Below are 25,263 nucleotides of genomic sequence, written 5' to 3'. Positions count from 1 at the left end.
ACCTTAGCTACCCCCTTGGGCAATTTTTTTTTTTTCCAGCAGTGTATCAGAATGTGCTTTTTAAATTTTTGTGGTTTACGATTTGACTTGTCCTTTACTATGTGGAAGTCTTGAGATTGGGAATTGGGCACAAATTTGCCTTCTCGCTGTCTGGCCCAATGTGTCAATGATCCAGTGTCTTGCATCACCAGACTGGCTACAGTTTTAAGAATTTGAGAACTCACAATTTAAAACAATTTCACTAGAATTGTATTTGAATGTCCTTATTATTAAAAATAAGTATGAGGTACAGGTAGCTGTACTTTTTAATTTTCATTTGTATTGTGCTGAGTGCAAAAAAAAAACCCGAATGAACTTGTATGAAAGTTTTTAGAATTTTTTTTTTTGTCTCCCTCACTTATAACCCCCAATCCTTGTCTTCCTCCTCAATTGGGAGAGTGGGATACTGCTGTCAGTGACCCTCATCAGCAGGTGCACTTGAGAAATGTGGAAAGGCACACTATCCTGGGCAGCTTTCTTGTTTCCTCATTATCCCAGATGATTTAGCTGAGGCTGCTTTACTCACCTGGATTCCCTCCCCATTCCCCAGAAAAAGCCAAGCCTGAGCATGAATATTGGTCTTGAATGGCAGTCAAGTTCTTGCGCTCAAGTTGTTGAGACTGGGCCTCAGCGACACTATATTTTAAGGGGATGTGAGAAAAGAATCAATTACAATGCAAATATATAATGTATGCAAGGTACTCTGTCCTGTATTTTATGTAAATTTGTATCCCTGTAAACTGCATGTACTATTGTCATAATGTTCAGATTATTTTTCTTTAATTTTGCACCTCTAGCATCAGATGCCCATTATGATGTTACACCTGTGACGTCACACACCCACTGTTCTTCATTACTGACGGCCGCCTCACCTGTGCAGTCCACTCATCTCGACACGACGCCAGCCATTTGTCATGAATGGAAACGAGGAAAAAAAAGTACCTTGTATATATTATACAAAATAACGGATGGTCAGGAGATGAATTGGAGACGTGCATGGGATACACCATTAAATTTTGTCCTTGTATATCCACTAGTAGCTATAACACGGTGCCCACATTAGCCCCAATCCAACCAAAACTCAAAACACATCTGTAATTCACCTCATGCCATTGATTATTTGTTTTTAATGTTGTGAAGCATAACAACTGTGCAGTAAATGTACTTAAATGCTTTTCAATGTGTATATTGTACTATATGTTATACATCTCCCCTTAAAATTGTTATTTTGTAAATTTGTTATATGGCCCTCTCCAATTTGACTTGTGACTCATGAGCAAGGATAGTAAGTTTATTTTTAGATATACTCTTTGCAGAAACACTTGCTTCTGGGTTACAAGTAGTGGATAAGTCCTTTATCCTTCAGACAGATTCATAAAGCTAGAAACAGTAATATGTCTGATTTATTATTGACAAAACATTAATCTTAAACACAGTAGCGCACATTAGTTTCACGCCTAACACTTGGGTGCATGACTTTTAATGAGGAATAGTGAAGGTGGCTTCCCCAAGCTTGTTCATGTTACTAAGGTAGCAAGGTTTCTCTTTCTAACTAAGTAAAATCAGGGTATCTCTTTTTATATATTTTCTTTATGGTGTACCTCCTGCTGGATGCAACACTCTGATTTTTTTTATGACCACCCAGTTGTTCACAAACTGATTGCCAAACAGATGAGAAGCCCCATGCCTTTTCATACTGTTACTATTAGTGCTTTTCCCGAGCCATAACTTTGTTGTAAACAACCTTTGATGCAAGCTCTTATAGCAACATATTGCCTTTTATATTGCAACAATCTCCTGCCCTTACTTACACTGTCCCCGCTGTAATGAAAAACGTGTGTTTTGAAAGTTTGCACGTTTCAATCTTAATTCTTCCAGCTCAATATTTATCCACTTAGTTTTTTTGTGTCTATCCTTGGTCCTGAAATTCATCCTTCTCTAATGTTATCAGCATCATTTGAGGGCAAAAGCCAGGCTTTTCAAGAACATGATTTAAACCAACTCTGTCCGTGTTGCTGTTTTGCTTTTGTTAGAAACAAAAGTAATGTAAAATCATTGATGGACAACAAGGTTGCGGGTTCGAGCCCTACACCTCATAATCTAGGATGACGCTGAATTCCAGTACTGAGGAAGCGCTGCTTTGGAGTGGCTGCGCTTTAGAGAAGAGATTAAACTGAGGCCCAGTCAGGCTCCTTGAGTGGATCAGATCCCGTGGTGGTGTTCAAATAAGAGCACAGAAAGAGGAGTAGACCATTCAGCCCCTCGAGCCTTTTCCACCATTCAGTTACATTTTGGCTGCTCAGTATTTACCTGCCTTTATACTGTAGCACTTCATACCCTTGCCTCCAGCCTCAATAGGTTTTTGGGGGTTAGAGTTGCAGATTGCCACTATCCTTTGTGTAAAGAGGGGCTTCCTGACATCGCCCCTGAACAGCCTATCTCACATTTTAAGGATATGCCCCCTTATTGTGAACTCTGTCTCCCCTCTTCCCACTCTCCCAACCCTGGAAAAAAAACACACCAGATGAAATGGTTTCTATCTATCTTAACTCCTTTTAATCATAAATGCCTAAATTAGAACACCCCTTAATGTTCTGTATTCTAGGGAATATAAACCTAGTCTATGTAACCTGACCTCATAATTGAACCCTTTTAGCTCTGTTATCATTCTGGTGAATCTGTGCTGCACCTCCAAATATATCCTATCAGCACAGAAAAGAACGAAGTACTCTAAATGGGGTCTCACCAGAGCTTTATATAACTAACGACGCCCAGTCCCCTTGAGATAAAGGTCAACAACCCATTAACTTTTTAAATTATTGTACTTGTCCGCTAGTTTTTTTTTTGTAATTTCTGTACATGGACCCCTAAATCTCTCTGCTTCTCCACAGATCCTAGCTTCTCACCATTTAGAAAATTCCCTGATCTACCTTTCATGGGTCTAAAGTGGAAGACCTCACACTTCTTCACATTGAACTCCATCTGCCACAATTTTGCCCATTCATGTAATCTACAATGTGCCATTGCAACTTTCTGCTCCCCATCTACGCTACTTACTGTGCCATCTAACTTGGTGTTGTCAGCAAACTTGAATATATGGCCGTCTATTCCTTCATCTTAAGTCATTTATAAATAGTGATAAGCTGAGGCCCCAGTACAAATCCCTGGGGGAAACACGACTAGTCACATCCTGTCAATTGGAGGATGCAATGATTATCCCTACTCTCTGTCTCCTACCTTCTAATCATGTTAATAGATTGCCTCCAATTCTACATGCACTCATTTTTGTTAACCGTCTTATGTGAAACCTTATTGAATGCTTTCTGGAAGGCTATATTAATAACATCTCTGACCTATAACATTAGTTACCTTCTCAAAAATTTCAACTAGGTTTGTTGGTCATGACTTGCCCGTTACAAATCCATGCTGGCGCTCTCTGCACGGGAAGTGTTCTGCTGAAAGTTCATCCCTCGAGCAACGCTGCCAGAAAAAATCGTTAAATTAAGTGGTCATTCATCTCATTACTGTTATGGGATCTTGCTGTTTGCAAAATGGCTGCTGTGTCTGCCTGCATATAAAGTCACTGCACTTCAAAGTAATCCATTTTATGTGAGAGGTTCCTGAGAGACGCAATAAGTTGCTGCTGAAATGCAAGAATGTCTCTTTATTAACCAGCAAAACTAGCTCCAAAGAAACAGAATTGGTTGGTAGTTATCCAGTTACTAGCAATCTTCCCTTTAAGCTGCGTGGCCATGCAACGCTCCAGGGAACCTGCGCAGCCGACTTTTCAATGTAAAAATCGCGCATGCCCCTTAAAGGATCTGTGCAGGTCCAAAAACATTATCGGGAACATTGGTTACTAGCTGGCACAATTGTAACAAAATATGTCTCACTATTTCTGAAAGGCCACTGCTGCCAACGAACCGGAAGTCATTGCGCATGCGCAGTTCCAGTGTTTTTTTTATGTTGTCGCTGTACTTCCCGAAATGAGGAATAAAGAAGCGGATTGAGAGAATTCTGTTAGAAATGTTAATTAAAAAGTTATCTCGGTTCAAATTTTATTTAAAAAGTTGTTGATCCTTCGACAGCGGTTTTTAAACTGGAAAAATCGGTAGTAACATTAATGAAACAGTTAAATTAATCCAACCACAGTAATGTTAATGAAACTTTATTAGTGATGTGCTTAAGTAATTCTCAGATCCTCCGTCTGTTACTGTTATTTAAAAAAAATTGGGACCTGACAGTTATGCGCAGAATGCTCATGTGCAGCTTCTGGTTCGTTGGCAGGAGTCACTCAGTTTTTGAAATTACTCAAGTTATACAAGGAACACTAATAGTTTAGAATTCATTAGGCTGGAAACATTTGTCTTTTGCTGATATTGGCTTGAGAGAAGGTTACAACTTTTAAACATTGACATTTATATTTGTTTCTTCCCTGCCTCCATCCACCTTTTTTATTTTATATATACCTGAGATGTTGGGTGGGTGACGTGATCCACCTGCTTCAGACTTCTGCCACATGTTTGGGGGTGGGGGGGAGGGGGTGTTGAGGCAGGTCCAGTTTAAAAAAATATATATTTAATTCCTCTGGCTGACAACATTTGTTAAATCTTTTCCCCTGTTGCATTGACCAACATCAAAAACACATCACTGGTTTGTACCCAGGCCCTACCCAAGTTGTATTCTAAATTATTTGATCACTAAACATTTGTAAATGCTATTATGTAGTTTATTACTGACTGTTTTATGACATATTGGAGATGTGTAGCTAATCTAGTGCGTTAATCTAATAATAGACATGCACAGTAGTAATGTGAATAGAAATGTTAACTTCCTCTAGTGACTGTTTTAACCACAAGTGTAAAAAAAAAAATTGCTACTGGTTAGTAGGAAATAAATTTTGATCCAGTGGCAAAATAGGAATAACATAAGTAATTCTGTTTTTGTGTTGCTCTTTGTCTGCTGCTAATGACTAGTTGTGCATTTGCAGCAGCCTTTGATGATGCTGTGGAAGAACGTGTCATTAATGAAGAGTACAAGATCTGGAAGAAAAATACTCCGTTCTTGTATGACCTGGTTATGACTCATGCTCTGGAATGGCCAAGTCTGACTGCCCAGTGGTTACCTGATGTTTCTAGGTATGGATGTGACTCTTTAAAGTAAGAAGGATAATTGCAGTGAATATCCATATAGAGCAAAACACAAGGCAAGGATATCTACAATAAGTGTAGATTTAGATTCTGAGACAATAGGATATGGTAACATCTGTACAGAAGGTGCCTCATTTTTCTTTTTGTGACTTGCATAGTAATAGTTCCAGACAGGAGAGTTTTTGGTCCATCTAGTCCACCAGGGCAGGGAAAATGGAGTACGAGAAGAAGCTTGCAGGGAACATTAAGACGGATTGCAAAAGTTTCTATAGATATGTAAAGAGAAAAAGGTTAGTAAAGACAAACGTAGGTCCCCTGCAGTCAGAATCAGGCGAAGTCATAACGGGGAACAAAGAAATGGCGGACCAATTGAACAAGTACTTTGGTTCGGTATTCACTGAGGAGGACACAAACAACCTTCCGGATATAAAAGGGGTCGGCGGGTCTAGTAAGGAGGAGGAACTGAGGGAAATCCTTATTAGTCGGGAAATTGTGTTGGGGAAACTGATGGGATTGAAGGCCGATAAATCCCCAGGGCCTGATGGACTGCATCCCAGAGTACTTAAGGAGGTGGCCTTGGAAATAGTGAATGCATTGACAGTCATTTTCCAACATTCCATTGACTCTGGATCAGTTCCTATGGAGTGGAGAGTAGCCAATGTAACCCCACTTTTTAAAAAAGGAGGGAGAGAGAAAACAGGGAATTATAGACCGGTCAGCCTGACATCGGTAGTGGGTAAAATGATGGAATCAATTATTAAGGATGTCATAGCAGTGCATTTGGAAAGAGGTGATATGATAGGTCCAAGTCAGCATGGATTTGTGAAAGGGAAATCATGCTTGACAAATCTTCTGGAATTTTTTGAGGATGTTTCCAGTAGAGTGGACAAGGGAGAACCAGTTGATGTGGTGTATTTGGACTTTCAGAAGGCTTTCGACAAGGTCCCACACAAGAGATTAATGTGCAAAGTTAAAGCACATGGGATTGGGGGTAGTGTGCTGACATGGATTGAGAACTGGTTGTCTGACAGGAAGCAAAGAGTAGGAGTAAATGGGGACTTTTCAGAATGGCAGGCAGTGACTAGTGGGGTACCGCAAGTTTCTGTGCTGGGGCCCCAGCTGTTTACACTGTACATTAATGATTTAGACGAGGGGATTAAATGTAGTATCTCCAAATTTGCGGATGACACTAAGTTGGGTGGCAGTGTGAGCTGCGAGGAGGATGCTATGAGGCTGCAGAGCGACCTGGATAGGTTAGGTGAGTGGGCAAATGCATGGCAGATGAAGTATAATGTGGATAAATGTGAGGTTATCCACTTTGGTCGTAAAAACAGAGAAACAGACTATTATCTGAATGGTGACAGATTAGGAAAAGGGGAGGTGCAAAGAGACCTGGGTGTCATGGTACATCACTCATTGAAGGTTGGCATGAAGGTACAGCAGGCCATTAAGAAAGCAAATGGCATGTTGGCCTTCATAGCGAGGGGATTTGAGTACAGGGGCAGGGAGGTGTTGCTACAGTTGTACAGGGCCTTGGTGAGGCCACACCTGAAGTATTGTGTAAAGTTTTGGTCTCCTAACCTGAGGAAGGACATTCTTGCTATTGAGGGAGTGCAGCGAAGGTTCACCAGACTGATTCCCGGGATGGCGGGACTGACCTATCAAGAAAGACTGGATCAACTGGGCTTGTATTCACTGGAGTTCAGAAGAATGAGAGGGGACCTCATAGAAACGTTTAAAATTCTGATGGGGTTAGACAGGTTAGATGCAGGAAGAATGTTCCCAATGTTGGGGAAGTCCAGAACCAGGGGACACAGTCTAAGGATAAGGGGTAAGCCATTTAGGACCGAGATGAGGAGGAATTTCTTCACCCAGAGAATGGTGAACCTGTGGAATTCTCTACCACAGAAAGTTGTTGAGGCCAGTTCACTGAATATATTCAAAAAGGAGTTAGATGAAGTCCTTACTACTAGGGGAATCAAGGGGTATGGTGAGAAAGCAGGAATGGGGTACTGAAGTTGCATGTTCAGCCATGAACTCATTGAATGGCGGTGCAGGCTAGAAGGGCCGAATGGCCTACTCCTGCACCTATTTTCTATGATTCTATGTTTTCACAATATTCTCTGTGTATTTTTAATAATCCTAAATCCCAATTGTTGACAACCTGTCTAATTCCTTGAAACACATTAAGATTTCTAGTCCTCTAGTTCTCGTCTCCTCCATCAGTGGAAACATCCTCTCTGCATCCACCTTGTCAAGCCCCCTCATAATCTTATACATTTTGATAAGATCATCTCTCATTCTTCTGAATTCCGATGAGTAGAGGCGCAACCTACTCAACCTTTCCTCATAAGTTAACCCCCTCATCCCCGGCATCAACTTAGTGAACCTTCTCTGAACTGCCTCCAAAGTAAGTATATCCTTTCGTAAATATGGAACTCAATCCCATTTGCAATAAAGGCCAAGATACCACTGGCCTTCCTGATCACTTGCTGTACCTGCATACTATCCTTTTGTGTTTCATGCACAAGTACCCCCAGGTCCCGCTGTACTGCGGTACTTTGCAATCTTTCTCTATTTAAATAATAATTTGCTCTTCGATTTTTCTTTCTCTGCCAAGGTGCATGACCTCACACTTTCCAACATTATACTCCCATCTGCCAAATTTTTGCCCACTCACTTAGCCTGTCTATGGCCTTTTACAGATTTTGTGTGTCCTCCTCACACATTGCTTTTCCTCCCATCTTTGTATCGTCAGCAAACTTGGCTACGTCACACTCAGTCCCTTCTTCCAAGTCGTTAATATAGATTGTAAATAGTTGGGGTCCCAGCACTGATCCCTGCGGCACCCCACTAGTTGCCAACCAGAGAATAAACCATTTATCCCTACTCTGTTTTCTGTTCGTTAGCCAATCCTCTATCCATGCTAATATATTACCCCCAACCCCGTGAACTTTTATCTTGTGCAGTAACCTTTTATGTGGCACCTTGTCAAATGCCTTCTGGAAGTCCAAATACACCACGTCCACCCCTTGTGCTTAAATTCTGTATATGGCAGAAAAGCTTGCTTGGATCCAATTTGTCCAAACCCATCACATTAAACACTTCAATCAAATCCCTTCTCACGTCTTCACTTTTCAAGAGAGAGAAAAACCCAGGAAGGCAATCTTTCTTCATGGGACATGCCATTAATTTCTGGGATCAATTATGCATCCCTTCTCTGTATCCCCTCCAATAACTCAATATCCTTTTTGAAATAGGGAGACCAAAACAGCATGCAGAACTCCAGATGTGGTTTCATTAGGACCCAAATACAGTTTTAAAATGACCCCTCTGGATTTTGTATTATGCCCCTTGCTATGCATCCCAATATTCTGTTTACTTTTTTAACTGCTTGGAAACAGCCAGATGATTTCTCTCCTGCTCTGATACTTGAAGTAAGTACATTCCCATTAGATTGATAAACACCACCCAACCATATCTCTGTAAAATCTTACAGTCTTGCATTTCCCCTTGTTGAACTGTATCTGCCATTTTTCTGTCAACTGAGCTCGTCGAGATCCTTTTGAATTGTGTGCATTGATCGTCACCATCTGCCAATTTAGTATTATCTGCAAATGTGGATACTTTTGGACATAATTCCTTCCTCTAAATCATTTATAAAATTTATAAATAGCAGCAGCCCCTAAACTGAACCTTGTGACACTGCTGCCAAGCGGATACCTGCCCATGCACTACTAGTTATCAACTAACCAACTATTTGCCAGTTCATTTTGCAGTGAAGGTTAATGCATTCCCATCTATCCCTTGTATTGAAGCCTATTCTGAGAGGCAGAATCAACCGCCTTCCTGAAATCCAGTTAGATAACATACACTGTCTACTAGGCCTGTCATCACAAAGAAATCCAATACATCAATCAAGCATGACCTCCCAGTCCTAAAACCATACTGCTTGTCGTGGTTAAACTCATGCCCCTCAAGATGCTTCTTTATATCATCCCTCATGATCCTTTCAAACACCTTCCCAACAGTGAAAGTCAGGCTTGCAGGTCTATTATTTGATGTTTCATCTCTCATCCCTTTTGTTTTGAAGATGGGAGTCACATTTATTATTTTCCAATCTTCTGAGACTTGGTCTGAGTCCAGTGAACTTTGAAAAATACCTGTTTTAACCAACTGCTTCAGAACCCTAGAATGGAAGTCATTGGAGCCTTATCTACCTTGAGCTTCAACCATCCCAATATATCCTTGTGGTGATTTTTTTTTTAAGCAGTCTACATTCACCTTTTAAATTGCTCCACCAATTCTGGCATTTCTCCCCTCATTTCTTTTGTGAATTCTTTTTGGGGAAAAACGGTTAAGTACTTCAGAAATTTCTCTCGCTTCGATGCCACTTCCACATTGTCATTTCCACTCAGTTTACTCCTATGTTTTCCTTCTGCTATGTTTTCCTTGCGACCCTGCTTTGCAGCCCATATCCATTTCTTGTCATTCAGCAGTCTATCTTTATAGAAATGTTCCTTTCCCGAAAGCTTACATTTTTTATGTGCTTTCTCTTGCTTGCAAATGCTTTTCACAACTTTGTTAGTATGCCAAACTGGTTTTTGCTAGTTTCACCAAAATTAAATTATGAGGGCAGGTTACATAAACTGGCTTGTATTAACTTGAGTATAGAAAATTAAGAGGTGATCTAATTAGTGTTTAAGATGATAGGATTTGATCAGGTAGATAGAAACTCTTTCTTCTGGTGTGTGAGAACAGAGCAAGTGGGTATAACAAAGTTAGAACTAAGCTGTTTTTGGGTGTTACCAGGAAGCCCTACTTCACACAAGGGTAGTGGAAATCTGGAAATCTTTTCTCCCAAAAAGCTGTTGAGGCTGGGGGGTCAATTGAACATTTCAAACTGAGATTGATAGAATTTTGCTAGGCAAGATTATTGAGCATGACAGAATCAAGGCGGGTAGATGGAGTTAAGATCAGCCATGATCTCATTGAATGGCGGAATGGGCTCAAGGTGCTGAAAGGCCTCCTGTTCTTAAGATGCTCTCTTATTCTATTTCAGGGATAAATTCCTTTACCATCTTTTCCTTCCAGCTTTTTTTCCAATTTTACCATTCCCATACATTCTCTCATACCCTTAAAACCAGCTTGTTTAAAATGTAGCTTTTGTTGGTTTCGTGGTGCTGTCTTTTCCTGCGAGGGTGAGTAAGTACTCGGGCCCACTCGTCCCCTGGAAAGAGCAGAATCTGGCAAGGAAGTTGGTTTCTGTTTGTATCTTTTTTTCTCTCAGACAAATCAAAATGCTACCATACCTTGAGGCAAACCTGACTCTTTCGCAGCACCAGTTCTCATATTGGGTACCATGGCATTTTTATGACATTCAGTTTTATATATTTAGCAGCACAGTATGAGAATTGTATCCTGTTAATCTCTCGGATTCTGTTTTGGATTTGAATCTGGGAATGAGCTTTTCAAAAAGATTCTGGTGCATATATAGTCTGTTTCATACCTGACTTAGTTTTCCTTGGCAAAACTGGTTCAAAGTGAACAGTGATGGTGCAGGTCCATTTGCAATGTGCTGTTTTTTTTTATTGGTTTATTTTTTCTACAGACAAAAGAATGTATGACCAAGGCTAATCTAGTAATGTAATATTTAATGATCCGCAGACCTGAAGGGAAGGACTACAGTGTTCACAGGCTGGTGCTGGGGACCCATACATCTGATGAGCAAAACCATTTAGTGATTGCCAGTGTTCAACTACCAAATGATGATGCACAGTTTGATGCTTCACATTATGATAGTGAGAAGGGAGGTAAGATGGTCTTTATTGTCAAGCCACATAATGTTTTGTGGCTTGCATAGGTAGATTAGCAAAATATTGTTTAGGTTTGTAACATTGGGAGTGTGACCTACACAATCCTGGAACTCTGCTTTTTAATAGAATAAGATAATGTGGGTACCCACTTGTTTTAAAAGTTTGCACACGTTGCGATTCCCTAAAATTCTTTTTATTAATGAGACTGCCGAAGGTTTACATCTAATGACTATAGCCAAAGCCCATGTCTTGTTTATAATTGATACGTATTATGTGCTGCGAGTTGTACGGACCTTTTTTTAAAAGTCAGTGTCTCATTCTCTTTCTCTCTTTCCCCCCCACCCCCCCCAAACGTTGTCCCGTTTGGGGTATCACATGCTGACACTTGCCTTACTTAAGTGGCTATTCAAATGTAAATCTGGACATGGCAATTTCAGTTGAGCCTGATCTTGTGTCCACAAACATGCACTGGACGAATGTGATTAATAGCATTGGGATATAAACCAGGGCTAAAGCCTGGGGCTTTCCTGATTTATGTGTCTCAGTACCATGTGTGCTTTCAAGAGGGTGTGGGAAACAACTTGCAAACAAATGGAAAGCCGTGACATGCTAACTTCAGCCCAGCAGAAACTTCCCCATTTTTCCTCCACTTCAGGATGCTATTGAAAGCTGGTGTTTGCATTTTGCAGTCTATCACAGCATACTAGTACTGTTTAAAACCCTGAAAAGGAGATATATGTAGTATTGTTTGTAAAACTATTGTGTAAATATCACAGTTCCTGATTGATTAATTCTGATTTTGAACTTCCAAGACATCCTAATGATAAAAATAAATTTTTGCAAATACTCAAGATGGCATTTGTCTTTAATTTGCAGCAGTCTTTGATTTAATAACTTGAGCAGATTGTCACTGAGGCTGTTTTTTTGAGCTATGGAACATTGTTTTTATTCATAACTTGTTTCTGTTGCAGAATTTGGTGGATTTGGTTCAGTTAGTGGAAAAATAGAGATTGAAATAAAAATAAACCATGAAGGGGAAGTAAATCGTGCTCGCTACATGCCTCAGAATCCTTGTATTATTGCAACAAAGACGCCCTCCAGTGATGTGCTGGTCTTTGATTATACCAAACATCCTTCCAAACCAGGTAAGCAGTGTGGACTTTGAATTGGGAGGTGGGAGGTTGATACATTCTTAATCATATCAGGTTCCTTGCATTTATATTACATTTTGTAAACTAGTTTTGTCAGCACCATCCTTGGGAAAGAGGGGCAAGTATTGGAACCTCCTAGAATATCGTGTCAAAAATCATTTATTGAAGCAGAACGCTACCAGTTTTGCTCCACAACTGATAGGAGGTGTGCTCTCCCAGTTAACAGTCCAGTCTTCTTGCGTCACATCTCTCATCAGGAGCTAAATGGTCTGTCTGTCTTCAGAATCTAGCAAATACCAAACAATCTGCAACAAATGCACAGACTTGTAACCAAAGCCACTGATATGACAAATTAAACACATCTTAATAAAATTGTCCCTGCCAATGCAATGGTTAGACTCTTGATGTATTGTTAGATGGTTTAGTCAGACAAGGCTCCCACAAATCGTCTACAAAAAACTTCACATACATAGAAAATGAGAAATTTACAGCGCAGAAGGAGGCCATTTCGGCCCATCGTGTCCGTGCTGGCCGGCAAACAGCCACACGGCCCTGGTCAGCAGCCCTGAAGGTTACATATAAACCTATGAACAATGGCAGACAGGTAAAGAGCATCCGGCCCAACCAGTCCACCCCACCTGGAGCCATGCAATCTCCTGGGAGAGGTAAAAAAACAGATTAAAAAACCCAGGGCAATTGGGGGGGAAAAAAATCTGGGAAAATTCCTCTCCGACTCATCCAGGTGATCAAAACTAGTCCAGGAGATCACTCTGACCGTATTGGATTCCCTGAAGTACTTACCATCGTGTCTGCGCCAACCAACAGGTTATCCAGTCTAATCCCACTTACCAGCTCTAGGTCCGTAACCCTATAGGTTACAGCACTTCAAGTGCACATCCAAGCGCATTTAAAATGTGGCGAGGGTTTCTGCCTCCACCACTCTTCCAGGTAGCGAGTTCTGGACTTCTACAACCCTCTACGTGAAGAAGCTTCCCCTCAAATCCCCTCTAAACCCCCTCTAAACCTTCCACCAACCATCCTAAACCTATGCCCCTTGTAATTGACCCCTCCACCAAGGGAAATAGGCCCTTGCTATCCACTATATCCAAGCCCCTCAAAATTTTATACACCTCAATGAGATCTCCCCTCTGCCTCCTCTATTCCAAGGAGAACAAACCCAACCTATCTGATCTGTCCTCATAGCTAAGATTCTCCATTCCAGGCAGCATCCTAGTAAATCTCCTCTGCACCCTCTCTAGTGCAATCACGTCCTTCCGATAATACGGCGACCAGAACTGTACCCAGTATTCCAGCTGTGGCCTAACCAGTGCATTGTACAATTTAAGCATAACCTCCCTGTTCTTGTATTTATGCCTCGGCCAATAAAGGCAAGCATTCCGTATGCCTTCTTAACCACCTTATCCACCTGGCCTACTTTCAGGGATCTGTGGACAAGCACTCCAAGGTCCCTTTGTTCATCTACACTATTAAGTGGCTGACCGTTTAATGTGTAAACCCTTTCCTTATTAGCCCCCCCCCCCCCCCCCGGCATTAACTCACACTTCTCCGAATTAAGTTTATTTGCCACTGTTTTGCCCACCTGACCAGTAGATTAATATTCTCCTGCAATCCATGACTTTGCTCTTCATTATTAACCACACAGCCAATTTTAGTGTCATCTGCAAACTTCTTAATCATACTCCCTATATTCAAATCTAGATCATTGATGTATACCACAAAAAGCAAGGGACCCAGTACTGAGCCCTGCGGAACCCCACTGGAAACATCATTCCAGTCACAAAAACATCCATCAACCGTTACCCTTTACTTCCTATCTCTAAACCAATTTTGGATCCAGCTAGCCACTTTGCCCTGGATCCCATGGGCTTTTACCTTAGTGACCAGTCTGCCACGTGAGACCTTATCAGAAGTTTTGCTAAAGTCCATATACACTACATCGTATGCACTAGCTTCATTGACCCTCCTGGTTACCTCCTCGCAAAATTCAATCAGGTTAGTCAAAAACGATCTTCCCTTAACAAATCCGAGCTGACTTTCCCTGATTAATCCTTAACTTTTTAAATGTAGATTTATCCTGTCCTTCAGGATTTTTTCCATTAATTTTCTCATCACTGAGGTTAGGCTAACAGGCCTGTAATTACTCGGGCTATCCCTTTCTCCCTTCTTAAACAAGGGTACATTAGCAGTCCTCTGGCACCATGTCTGAACCCAAAGGGAACTAGAAAATGATGGTCAAAGCCTCTGCTATTTCACCTTTTGCTGCACTCAACAGCCTGGGATGCATTTTGTCCGGGCCTGGGGACTTGAGCCACTTTCAAAGCTGCTAAACCCCTTAAAACCTCCTCTCACTATGTTTATTTCATCCAGAGTTTTGCACTCCTCCTCGATAGCAGTATCTACATTGCCCCTTTCTTTTGTGAAAACAGATGCAAAGTATTCATTAAGAAGCATAACCACATCTTCTGCCTCCACACACACATTACCCTCTTGGTAATGATGCAAAATTCTGTATCTTGTGAACCTTCTTCATTTTAGATATGAAACACCGTACAATGTTAGACATAAATGTGTTTTCATTCTTTCATGTCAGACTTATACAAGTTTCTGATTTTGAAATTAATAGCAGGGATCAATTTACAGGGTTGCATTTTGTTAACGTCTGCAAATTCCAGGACCTGAAATTTTATAGTTGGCCTTTTAGGCTAACTTTCTCCAGGAAAAAGGTAAATAACTCCCTTGAAGTAAACAAAACACACGTTCACCTTTTTTAACCTGTTTTGCAGATTGTAGCTGCCGTTATCACTTCAAATGGCTTCTCCTCTGTCCATAGTCACCTTTGATATACTGCTGAGCTCCCAAAAACACCAAATGGTTCAATCTTAACTCCCATCAACTTACCTCGACTTCCACTTCAGGCTGATCCCAGATGTACAGAACCTTGGCTTTCAGCTCAACCCTGTGCCCAACTTCCTCTCCCATATTTGCTCTCTGCTGCCAAAACATTCATCAGTTCCCTTTCTCCTGTCCTTTTTGAAGTGCTCTGTATGCATGAAGCATGATTAAAATTCCAAGTTGTGGTGCCCTAGTGTGGTTCATCAGAATATCGTGAATATTCCGCTTCGGCTGACTAGGCAACTAAAGGGTCAGTTTGCTGTAGTTTCTACTCTTGGCCAAAAATATTTTGAAAAATTAGATTGAAATGTTTGGTAAATTGCACAAGTATTTTGATAAATGAAAAAACTCTGACCAAATTTTAAAAATCCAACTTTGCTCCACTCCCCAACTTTGGGTAGCTGTTTAACCTTTTACAGATGTTAACGCTTGAATGCTGGTGAAGGTTTCAACAAACTATTTAAATAAATAATGTAAAAGCCATTTAGTTATCTGCTTACCAACTAATTCTTCTTGAATGGTATGTTTTGAAAAATGTTTGACTTGTTTATTTTTGTAAAATGGAAGAGTAATTGTGCATTACAACTACACAGATCCCTCCGGTGAATGCAATCCAGATCTTCGGTTACGTGGGCACCAGAAGGAAGGCTATGGGCTCTCGTGGAATCCAAACCTTAGTGGCCATCTACTTAGTGCTTCAGATGATCATGTGAGAATTGTATTGTCACTTTTGTTTTGTGGATTAGGGAGAGCAAAAAAAAGTGTCTTGAATTAACAGTATAGCTTTGAGTAACTGGTAAGGATTTAATACCCATCATCTTTTAATAATTCCCATCAAAATTATGTTGGTCCCCTTTTATCATTCAATTGGACAACTCATGGAGTCATGTAAACAGAGAAGTTGATGGTTCCATCTCTTTACCGATAAAGTATATAAATCTTGACTCTTAAACCTGAGCGCGATGTTGTCTTTGCAGCAAAGAAGCTGAGGTTCTCCTTCGAGCAGAGAAGGTTGAGAGGAGATTTGATAGTTCAAAATCATGAGTCTAGACAGAGTAGATCGAGAAACTGTTCCCATTGGCTGAAGGGTCGGGAACCAGAGGACACAGATTGAAGTTGATTGGCAGAAGACCCAAAGGCGACGCAGCGCATGATTAGGATCTGGAATGCACTGCCTTAAAGGGTGGTGGAGGCAGACTCAATTGTGGCTTTCAAAAGGGAATTGGATAGGTACCCGATGGGAAAAAAATTGCAGGGCTACGGGGAAAGGGTGGGGGACTAGGGCGAGCTGAAGTGCTCTTGCTGAATGGCCTCCTTCTGTGCTGTAACCATTCTGTGGGCCCAACGTTGCCCAAGCCGTTTTTTCGGCGTACTGACCTGAAGTGGCCTCCTGCACTGGCCGGCCGGCCCGACTTGTAGGCAGGACTTCGGTTCTGTTTTTTATTTAGTGGCTGTGCTTGAGACTTTTGATTGGGGGAGAGGGAGAGGGAGAGAGTTTTGGGAGAGGGAGAGGGAAAGAAAGTGTTTTGTATACCAGCATATATATCTCTCTCTCTCTCTGGCAACCCCCCCCCCGTGACATCGCGGCCAGCAGCTCTCATTTCTCCGGTAGGGTTTACATAATTTTTATTAGTATTTTAATTGTTTGAGCTTTTCCTTGCAATGTTTGGTGCTTGGTTGTTGAGGTCCTCTCCAGTTCCCTTCCCTATCTCTGCCCTAATATCTGCTGCATGTGCGCTGCTTTTTCTTCACTGCCCGCAAGGTTTTTCAGAGCTGGCCACATACGCTGACCTAAGTCGATTTGGAGTAAGATTTTGCTGGCCAAAGTGGCATAAATGGCCAAAACTGGCATAAGTGTCTGGGAATGCCTCCTTTTGGGAAAAAAAATCGTGCCGAACTGACTTACTCTGGAGCAAAGTTTTGGGGGAAAATGGCATTTTTTTTAAACTTATGCCAGAAAAAACAACTTGCTCCAAAAAAATTAATGTAAGTCAAGGCCAACATTGGGCCCATAGATTCTAATTTGCTTTGGAAATGGTGGGCCATGATGCTATGCACTTGATGTCTGTGCTGGCCATTTTATACTTCTATAAAAGCAGTGTACCATTGATGTAAAATAAGCTTATCAAAATGCCGGTCATGAAATCTGCTTGCAGGCAATCAAAATGTTTTGGTCTGTTGGTTTCAGACCACAGTCTGTTGATACTGTGATATTAATTTCACTTGGCAGAAACTGAGGTCTTGAAGCTGGCATATTCGCTTTCTGCTTCAGAGCAGTAGTACTTTAAACATTTCACGTACTTTGATATACAGTGGCTATGAATAACTATACATTTGTGCAATTTTAAACACGTGTAGAACAAATTGCAATTCATGCAAGATTCCTTTAAATATATGTATTCTTTGAAGTGAGTTGTGTGCATTTCTGCATAATAATCCTGCTTATTTTATTAATGCCAGTTACAACCTACTGCCCTTTTGCTAGAATTTGTTTTTTGGATTAAAGTATGGCATGCAAGTAAAATTTTAATGTAACATCACTAATAGAATAAGTTGGCATGTCTGTATAGCAGGTAATAAACATGTTGTAGGCTTCATCTGTAACTGTTTTTTCCTTCTCCCCAGACCATCTGCTTATGGGATATCAGTGCTGTACCTAAAGAAGGAAAAATAGTCGATGCAAAAACCATCTTTACTGGTCATACAGCAGTAGTGGAAGATGTGTCATGGCACTTGCTGCACGAGTCTCTATTTGGTTCTGTGGCAGATGATCAGAAATTAATGATGTAAGCTGATCAATTTTTCACAGTTATCTAAAAGTTTTCAGAGAATAAAAAGCAATTTTCAAAGAACAAAAAGCAAAGTACTGCAGATGGTGCAAATCTGAAATGAAAACAAAATGCTGGAAACACAGCAGGTGAGGCAGCATCTGTGGCGAGAGGAAGGTAAGGTTAATATTTCAGGTCTGTGAACTAATATTGTCTGAGCTGAAAGATATTGCAGATGGGCAACTGATTAACCTGTGTTTTTTCTCTGGGTCGAGATGTAACCGTCATTGCATCTTTCATTCTTGTCTCTCTACAGATTGTGAAGGAACGCTTAAGATCTTTATAGGCCTCTAATCATGCACACTGTCCATGTAACCATGATATTGATTATGGCCCGATGAGAGTTTGTTTTAAACAAGTCCCCACAGAAATGAGGTGGTTCCTGTCAAAACGCCAGATGCTAACTTCGACCCATAGTCCAGTTTCCTATCTTGAGACTATCTTGTTTATCTCGTTTCACAATGTATTGACAAAGTTTAGTCAACGGGCATAAACCAGTACTTCCTGCACTGCAACAGAAAACGAACTGCACAGGCAGCTAAAATGTGTACTGATAGATTTAACCATTTCATTAGGTACAGTACTGGTACATTAGGTACAGTAGACTGGGTCTTTACTCGTTGGAGTTCAGAAGGATGAGGGGTGATCTTATAGAAACATTTAAAATAATGAAAGGGATAGACAAGATAGAGGCAGAGAGGTTGTTTCCACTGGTCGGGGAGACTAGAACTAGGGGGCACAGCCTCAAAATACGGGGGAGCCACTTTAAAACCAAGTTGAGAAGGAATTTATTTTCCCAGAGGGTTGTGAATCTGTGGAATTCTCTGCCCAGGGAAGCAGTTGAGGCTAGCTCATTGAATGTATTCAAGTCACAGATAGATAGATTTTTAACCAATAAGGGAATTAAGGGTTACGGGGAGCGGGCGGGTAAGTGGAGCCGAGTCCACGGCCAGATCAGCCATGATCTTGTTGAATGGCGGAGCAGGCTCGAGGGGCTAGATGGCCTACTCCTATTCCTAATTCTTATGTTCTTATGCAAGTACAAATCAACAAGTTAAAGGAAAGCAAAATTCTTATTCATGAGGTTTAAACCATACCTAATCTTTGGTATCAATGTATACATAAGATGGTGCAAGAAATTGGAAAAACACAAGATGTATCAGAGACCCAGAGGAAATGTGAACAGTTACAGTTTCAACATCAACTGGAGTATTGTGCCCAATTCTGGGCACGGCGCTTTAGGAAGGATGCGAGAGGGTGCAGAAAAGACGAGAGTGGTTCCAGGGATGAGGGACTTCAGTTACATGGATAGATTGGAGAAGGTGTGGTTGTTCTTCTTGGAGCAGAGAAGGTTGCGATGAGACTTGATAGAGGTGTTCAAAATCATTGGTAGATAGAGGGAAACTGTTCACATTTGTGGAAGGTTTGAGAACCAGAGAACACAGATTTAAGGTGATTGGCAGAAGAACCAATGGTGACATGAGGAGCAACTTTTTTACGCAGTGAATGGTTAGGACCTGGAATGCACTGCCTGAAAGGGTGAGAGAGGAAGACTCAATCGTGGCTTTTGAAAGGGAATTGGATAAGTACCTGAAGAGAGAAATTTGCAGGGCTATGGGGAAAGGGCGGGGGAGTGGAACTAGCTGAAATGCTCTTGCAGAAAGTTGGCACAGGCCAAATGACCCCCTGTGCTGTAACCATTCTATGATCCTATGTACCATGCATTATCCCTGAATGATGGTGAGCCAGGCACTAGCTCTCGGACTAAATGCCCACTTAAAATAATTGACAGAAATTTCTGATTATGTTGTAGCTGAAACACTGAAAACGCATATTAACTTTTGTATTTGTGGACGACCAGGGAACTCGGAGTTTTTTGTTTGTGAAGTCCCAAGTTGCTAATCCTGGAAAATATAGTGTGAAAAATTCTAGATTTCATGGTGCACGGTTTGAAAAAAAAAATAAAATTTGCTTTTTTCCTTTCAATTCAAATTAATCTCTCTTGTTTTTCTGCAGCTGGGATACCAGATCGAACAACACATCGAAGCCAAGTCACTCAGTTGATGCACACACAGCAGAAGTGAACTGTCTCTCCTTCAATCCTTATAGTGAATTCATCTTGGCTACTGGTTCTGCCGATAAGGTGGGACACTTGAGCTTGTGCTAGCTTAGTTTAATATGTCAAATCTACATTGGTAATGTGATGGCAAAATATTTTATTCCCCACTGAACTTAACCCGAACTGTCTTTGGATTCAACTTTTAAACAAATCTATTAATTACTAGTTGTGTCCGTAATTTTTTTTAGCTGCTGCTGCCTTCATATTGCTGTTTTTTTATAATGAAAAGTGTGGCAAATAGTTTATTGGCAGGAATGGGGAAATTGAGTGAAAAATGTTTTTTTAAAGTGACTGTCACCTATGGCGATTTAGAAAATAGTTCTGTTAGTTGTGTGATTGAATAAAATAACTATTGCTTCATTCCCCTAAAATTAAGGTCTTCAAACTATGGCCATAGGCTGTATGTAGACCATAAGGCCATGATAACTTTGTTTATTAGTCTTAATTTTATATATAGGGGGGAAAAAAACAACTTGTCCCTTTGTTTATTAGTCTTAATTTTATATATAGGGGGAAAAAACCAACTTGTCCCCAATTGTCCTTAATCTCATTCCCATTAGAGCACCATTGGTACGGCATGTCGGTGCAAAATCTGTACACAGGGTGAGTGTGTCTGATTTGTAACGGGCTATATTTTGCGATCAAGAAAGCAGCTGGCATTTTGGAGGCTCTGATGGCCAGCACATGCCTCATTTAAGGCTCCAAATTGTTCTGAATAGGTTCCTTACTGGATTTTGTAAGTGCTAGATCATTTAAAATGGGCATAGCAGTATGTGGATATCTTGGCCTATGGGACTCGGCTCCTTAAAGGTAAGTTACACTTAATTTTTGGCTGTTGCATAATATAATGGTTCATATCCATTTTTATTTCTGTTGCTGCTTGGATATAATTGTGTTTGCATTACAATGCTCCTTTCCAAATCAACTTGTTATAATCATCTTGCTTCCAGCTGTTGTTTTACTTGCTGCAACTAAAGTGACCAGGATGGGAACTCTTTTGGTGCTCTTATAGTTGGAGGATAACGACCAGTTCTTGAGGGGGACTACAAAGGCAGGCGCACCCGTATTGCGTGTGTTTTGAATGCACCTTTTCCCCAGGACCCACATTTACCAGCCTTTCTGGATGTGTCAGAGGAGACATGTTTTTGGTTACATTGCGTCTCAAAGGAAGCTGCCATGTCGCTATGCCACCTCTTGGAGGCTGACCACATTGTAGCAGGGAGTTGGCTGGTTCTGTTGATGTGGATTAAACCACCAGCTAATCCTTTCAGATGTCCCCAGTGACAAATACAAAATCAATCTGTTGGCTGTTCACATGCATCAAAGTTACAGAGGCCTTGTTTGTAAGAGGCAGTAAGTTCATTATTTTCCTTGTGGAAATGGAGTATCAGCTCGATAGGGCACAGAACATTTTTGGGTGCCAGAGCACCCAAAATTACAGAGCATAGTGTTGAGTTTGGCTGCTACCTTCTGACAGGCAAGGGCATTGTTGTCCTCTGGAGAGGGTGCCCTTAACTGCCAATCAGCTATCCTCCTCAAACCCACATTGCACAGCGGCATATCCACTTTGCCAACTGTCGAATGGAGTCAGCCACAGCAGAGACTTCATTTTGTGTAGTGCATTGAATTTCACTTTTGCTCGTCCCTTCTTTCTCCACATCCCCAAGCCTTGACCAAACCTGCCAAATATTTAAAAATTAATTTTTAAGTTTTAGAAATGTACTGTATTAGCATCCATTTACCTCTTAACTGGGTACGTCTCTCTTTAAATAGCTGCTACTATCCATATTTTTCAAATTCCTACTTGGCAAAACCTAAGTTGTGCCCAGGAGGTTGTGATGATTATTTGAATTAGTTGATGCTGCAAATTTAAGCTGTTGCCTCTTTACACTGAGCTAAATTGGCCCGGGCAGCCAGTCATTTCTGGCATGAATTTTGCTCACTGGTCGATAAATCATGGATTAGAGCACCCAATATCTGTTAATGTCTGCAGTTTGATGTATATGAAAATTAAAGGAAATAATGATTTAAGCTTCATGTGTGGCCCAAGAAGCCCCATGCATGCATTTAAGCAGTTGAAGAAAAAAGCTTGGACATTCCTGTGATTAAAATACATCATTTGTAAAAACTAACTTTCTTTATTTAACTTGGTTATGCAAAGGCTTTGTAGTTGGTGACATTGCATTATGTCAGCTAATCCCTTTTATTGGAGTCTTAATGGCAGGTTAGGCACTGTTCCACATCTTCAAACGTTATTGATGCTTGTAAGAATTCTGAAACTGTCGCCTATGGCGCCATAATCACATTCCAGCTTGAAAAGTTCCTTTTATATCTGCATTTTCAATTTTTAATCAGTTTATCTATTCATTGACATCCATGTTTTGTGAATCCTTGCTGTAGCTGTTAATTGCTGATGTACAATATTGCTCAAAATGGATGTGAATTGTTTTTCCAGACTGTTGCATTGTGGGATTTAAGAAACCTGAAACTGAAGTTACATTCCTTTGAATCGCACAAGGACGAGATCTTCCAGGTACAACTGTTGCCTTTTCTTCCCACGCTACACTCTAAACACATTACATTGTGGACAGAATTAGTCGCTGTGGTTGCGGGTAACATTGATTTAGACACCTGTCCCTTTATCTTTGGGCTCACTGGGATCAAAGTCCCCTCCTTATCTTGCTATGTAATTGGTCCATCCTGAGGGGGTGAATTTGGCAAGTCTCGATCTTTGGGGATGTGCAATGGTGTTAAATGGCAGTTTTGCACTGTGTCCATGTGGTGTGCAATAAAATATTACATTAATGCACCAACGGTTAATTAAGGGCAATTAGGGCCAAGTTGATGCGTGATCCACCTTGATGAATGCAAATTCCATCCTGAAAAGGTGCAGAGTTAATCCTTCCTTAATTAAATACTTATTCTGGTTTAAAGTAGTGTCTTTTAACTAGGTATACTATTAGGATGCATATTGTTTTAAAAGTGCCATGACATTTAGAAATCCAGATCCTTTAACAGTGACATAGTTGAAAACATTTAAATTACAGTTGTACAAGTTTGTCTTCCGAATTAAGTTTACATGTATGAAAGCTTACCACGGTTTTTGGGAATGGTCTGCTGGCAGATTGGCTGTAAGATCAGGCATGTAGCACTAACTTGTTTTGCAGCATTAGTTATTAGGAGAGTGAAGAATCAAGTAAGGGATTAATTTTATTAATTGGTCAAAATGAAGAAATGTTCTGCTTAGTGGCACAGCAGGGGGGCAAGAAAGCTAATTGAGGTGTTAAATTAACTATTCACTGCTAAATGACTTGCTGTAGAAAGAGCTAGGCAAAAACTTGTCAAATTCAGGAATGTGACTTGTGCCTCTTATACCTGGCTGCAGCAAGACTGCAGAGTATTTGTAACTGGTGCCAAGATATATTGGGGGCGATTTGCAGTGTAGTCAAGGTAGCTGTGGGAGTCAGTGGGCTTATAGTGGATATAATGGAGACCGAAGTAGAGAAGGGAAGGCTGGAGTGAGATGAACCATGTGATGGGAAGGGTGGAAATTGGAAGCAAAGTTGATGACATTTTCCAGTTTGGGCAAGAGCAGGATATGGCATTTCCTGCTTTATCTTTGATAAACCTTCTCTTTCTCTTTCCCCTCCTCCAGCCCCCCAAAATACAGTTGAGGTCTTTGACTATGTACGTCATGAGAATGGGGTAACGGTCCAATTTTTAAAAGAACTGTATCCATATAGGGCTTTTGTTGATACCAACAGGTTCAATGGTCTCCTCACAATGAAACAATCCTGGCATCAAGTGGAACAGATCGCAGACTGAATGTATGGGATTTGAGGTCGGTGTTTCCCTATTTGACTGCGGTTACTGAACCTAGAGTTACAACTCTTGTAGTTTTGTGTTGTGGGTTCAAATCTTGTGCTTTATACTAGTGGATGGGCTTATGGCATTTTATATTTATTTTTGGATAGAAAAGTACTGTACAAGTGCAGTACACCTGTGAGCAGGAGGAAAGGACAAGATTGATGGAAAGAGAAAATTGAAGTTCCCTGAACAAGTGCAGCTCAGCTTTTTTTCAACTGGGAATGCCATGTGTGTTGGTGAAAACCTCACGTAGCTTGTTCTCTGTTCCCTTTGCTGAAGATAGCTGTGGGGGGGATTTTTTATAAAACTAGAATTTGAAGACACCCGTTTTTCCTTCAAATATGGTAATGACTTGCTTTTTAAAGTGAGTGTGGAGATTGGGTAGCTCAGTAGATTGGAACGCTAGCACTTCAGGCACCTCGGTGTGGGCCCTTCTGATGGGATGAAAGTCTCCTGTGTATGTGGTAAAGGTCCTAACTTAAATTAGTTTAGATAATCCTGCTGAGCATGGCTCAGTGGTACAAAACTTAGAAATCAGCAAACTCCAACAATTGCCAGCTTTGCTCCAGAGACCATATCTTTGCTACTGTTGGCGGTGAGTCTCAACTTTATTATACCTCAATATTCCTTCAGTAAATACTTTTTCCCCCTATGCTAGTCTTGCTCAATGCACACAAATATTCACACTAAATTCTTAAACTGTTTTTAAAAACCTATTAGGCTATCCTTACAAATCCTTATTTTAAGCTACTTTTATTTTGATGCCCATTATCTCCAAGTGGCACTTTCTATAGTTTTCTTTTCTAGCATGGCACTGGTACATTTTGGGGCTGATTTGGAACAGGAAAAACCTCCTGCATCTAGTATTGCCTTTGACAGCCACTCATGGGACAATTGAGTCTTGAATGCAGTGAGGGGTATAGATTTTACCTCCTTTATGTGGTATGTGCTGTTGATGGCAGGTGTACTGCGTATCAGTAAACAGTAGGAAAGCACCGTAAAAGTTCCAAGCCTTTTTTTTTCTAGTATTAATATTTTTAATGGGTTCCTTATTCCTCTTTGCTTTTGTTCTAGTAAAATTGGAGAGGAACAATCACCTGAAGATGCAGAAGATGGTCCTCCAGAGCTGTTGGTGAGTGATAAATTTACAATGCTCAGTCTTTCTGGCTATCCAGTTTGATTTCCTTTTTCCACTTCTGATTTTGTTCAAAGGCAGTGATTTGTGCTGGGCTGCAGGTCCACAGGTGGCAGCAGCAACTTGAAGCCTTGCCCCAAGTGACGACTTCATGTAGAAGCCTGGACAATGAGGCTATCTGGCTCTGGGAGGCTGAGCTCAGTCGTGTTCTTCAATGTGCCTAAGAATGTGTGTTTCAACAGGGT

The 25,263-nt window shown here is 40.9% G+C and overlaps 2 protein-coding genes across 2 annotated transcripts in view; one reads left to right on the top strand and one right to left on the bottom strand.

The window, feature by feature from the left end:
• LOC139279721 (histone-binding protein RBBP4) overlaps window positions 1-25,263 on the top strand; it is a 31,387-nt gene that overhangs the window by 902 nt on the left and 5,222 nt on the right. The window contains exons 2-11 of the mRNA XM_070898884.1: window positions 837-977; window positions 5,030-5,177; window positions 10,857-11,002; window positions 11,977-12,150; window positions 15,663-15,778; window positions 17,695-17,855; window positions 19,914-20,040; window positions 22,472-22,549; window positions 23,781-23,857; window positions 24,958-25,015. Coding sequence (XP_070754985.1) covers window positions 837-977; window positions 5,030-5,177; window positions 10,857-11,002; window positions 11,977-12,150; window positions 15,663-15,778; window positions 17,695-17,855; window positions 19,914-20,040; window positions 22,472-22,549; window positions 23,781-23,857; window positions 24,958-25,015 — 1,226 coding nt within the window. The remainder of the gene's footprint in view (window positions 1-836; window positions 978-5,029; window positions 5,178-10,856; window positions 11,003-11,976; window positions 12,151-15,662; window positions 15,779-17,694; window positions 17,856-19,913; window positions 20,041-22,471; window positions 22,550-23,780; window positions 23,858-24,957; window positions 25,016-25,263) is intronic.
• sync (syncoilin, intermediate filament protein) overlaps window positions 5,386-25,263 on the bottom strand; it is a 62,982-nt gene continuing 43,104 nt past the window's right edge. The window contains exon 4 of the mRNA XM_070898887.1: window positions 5,386-5,455. Coding sequence (XP_070754988.1) covers window positions 5,434-5,455 — 22 coding nt within the window. The 3' untranslated portion in view covers window positions 5,386-5,433. The remainder of the gene's footprint in view (window positions 5,456-25,263) is intronic.

Source organism: Pristiophorus japonicus, chromosome 14, assembly GCF_044704955.1.
Source record: "Pristiophorus japonicus isolate sPriJap1 chromosome 14, sPriJap1.hap1, whole genome shotgun sequence".
NCBI classification, from domain to species: domain Eukaryota; kingdom Metazoa; phylum Chordata; class Chondrichthyes; family Pristiophoridae; genus Pristiophorus; species Pristiophorus japonicus.
The sequence above is the reverse complement of the archived record's forward strand: the minus strand, read 5'-3'. Positions and strand labels throughout refer to the sequence as shown.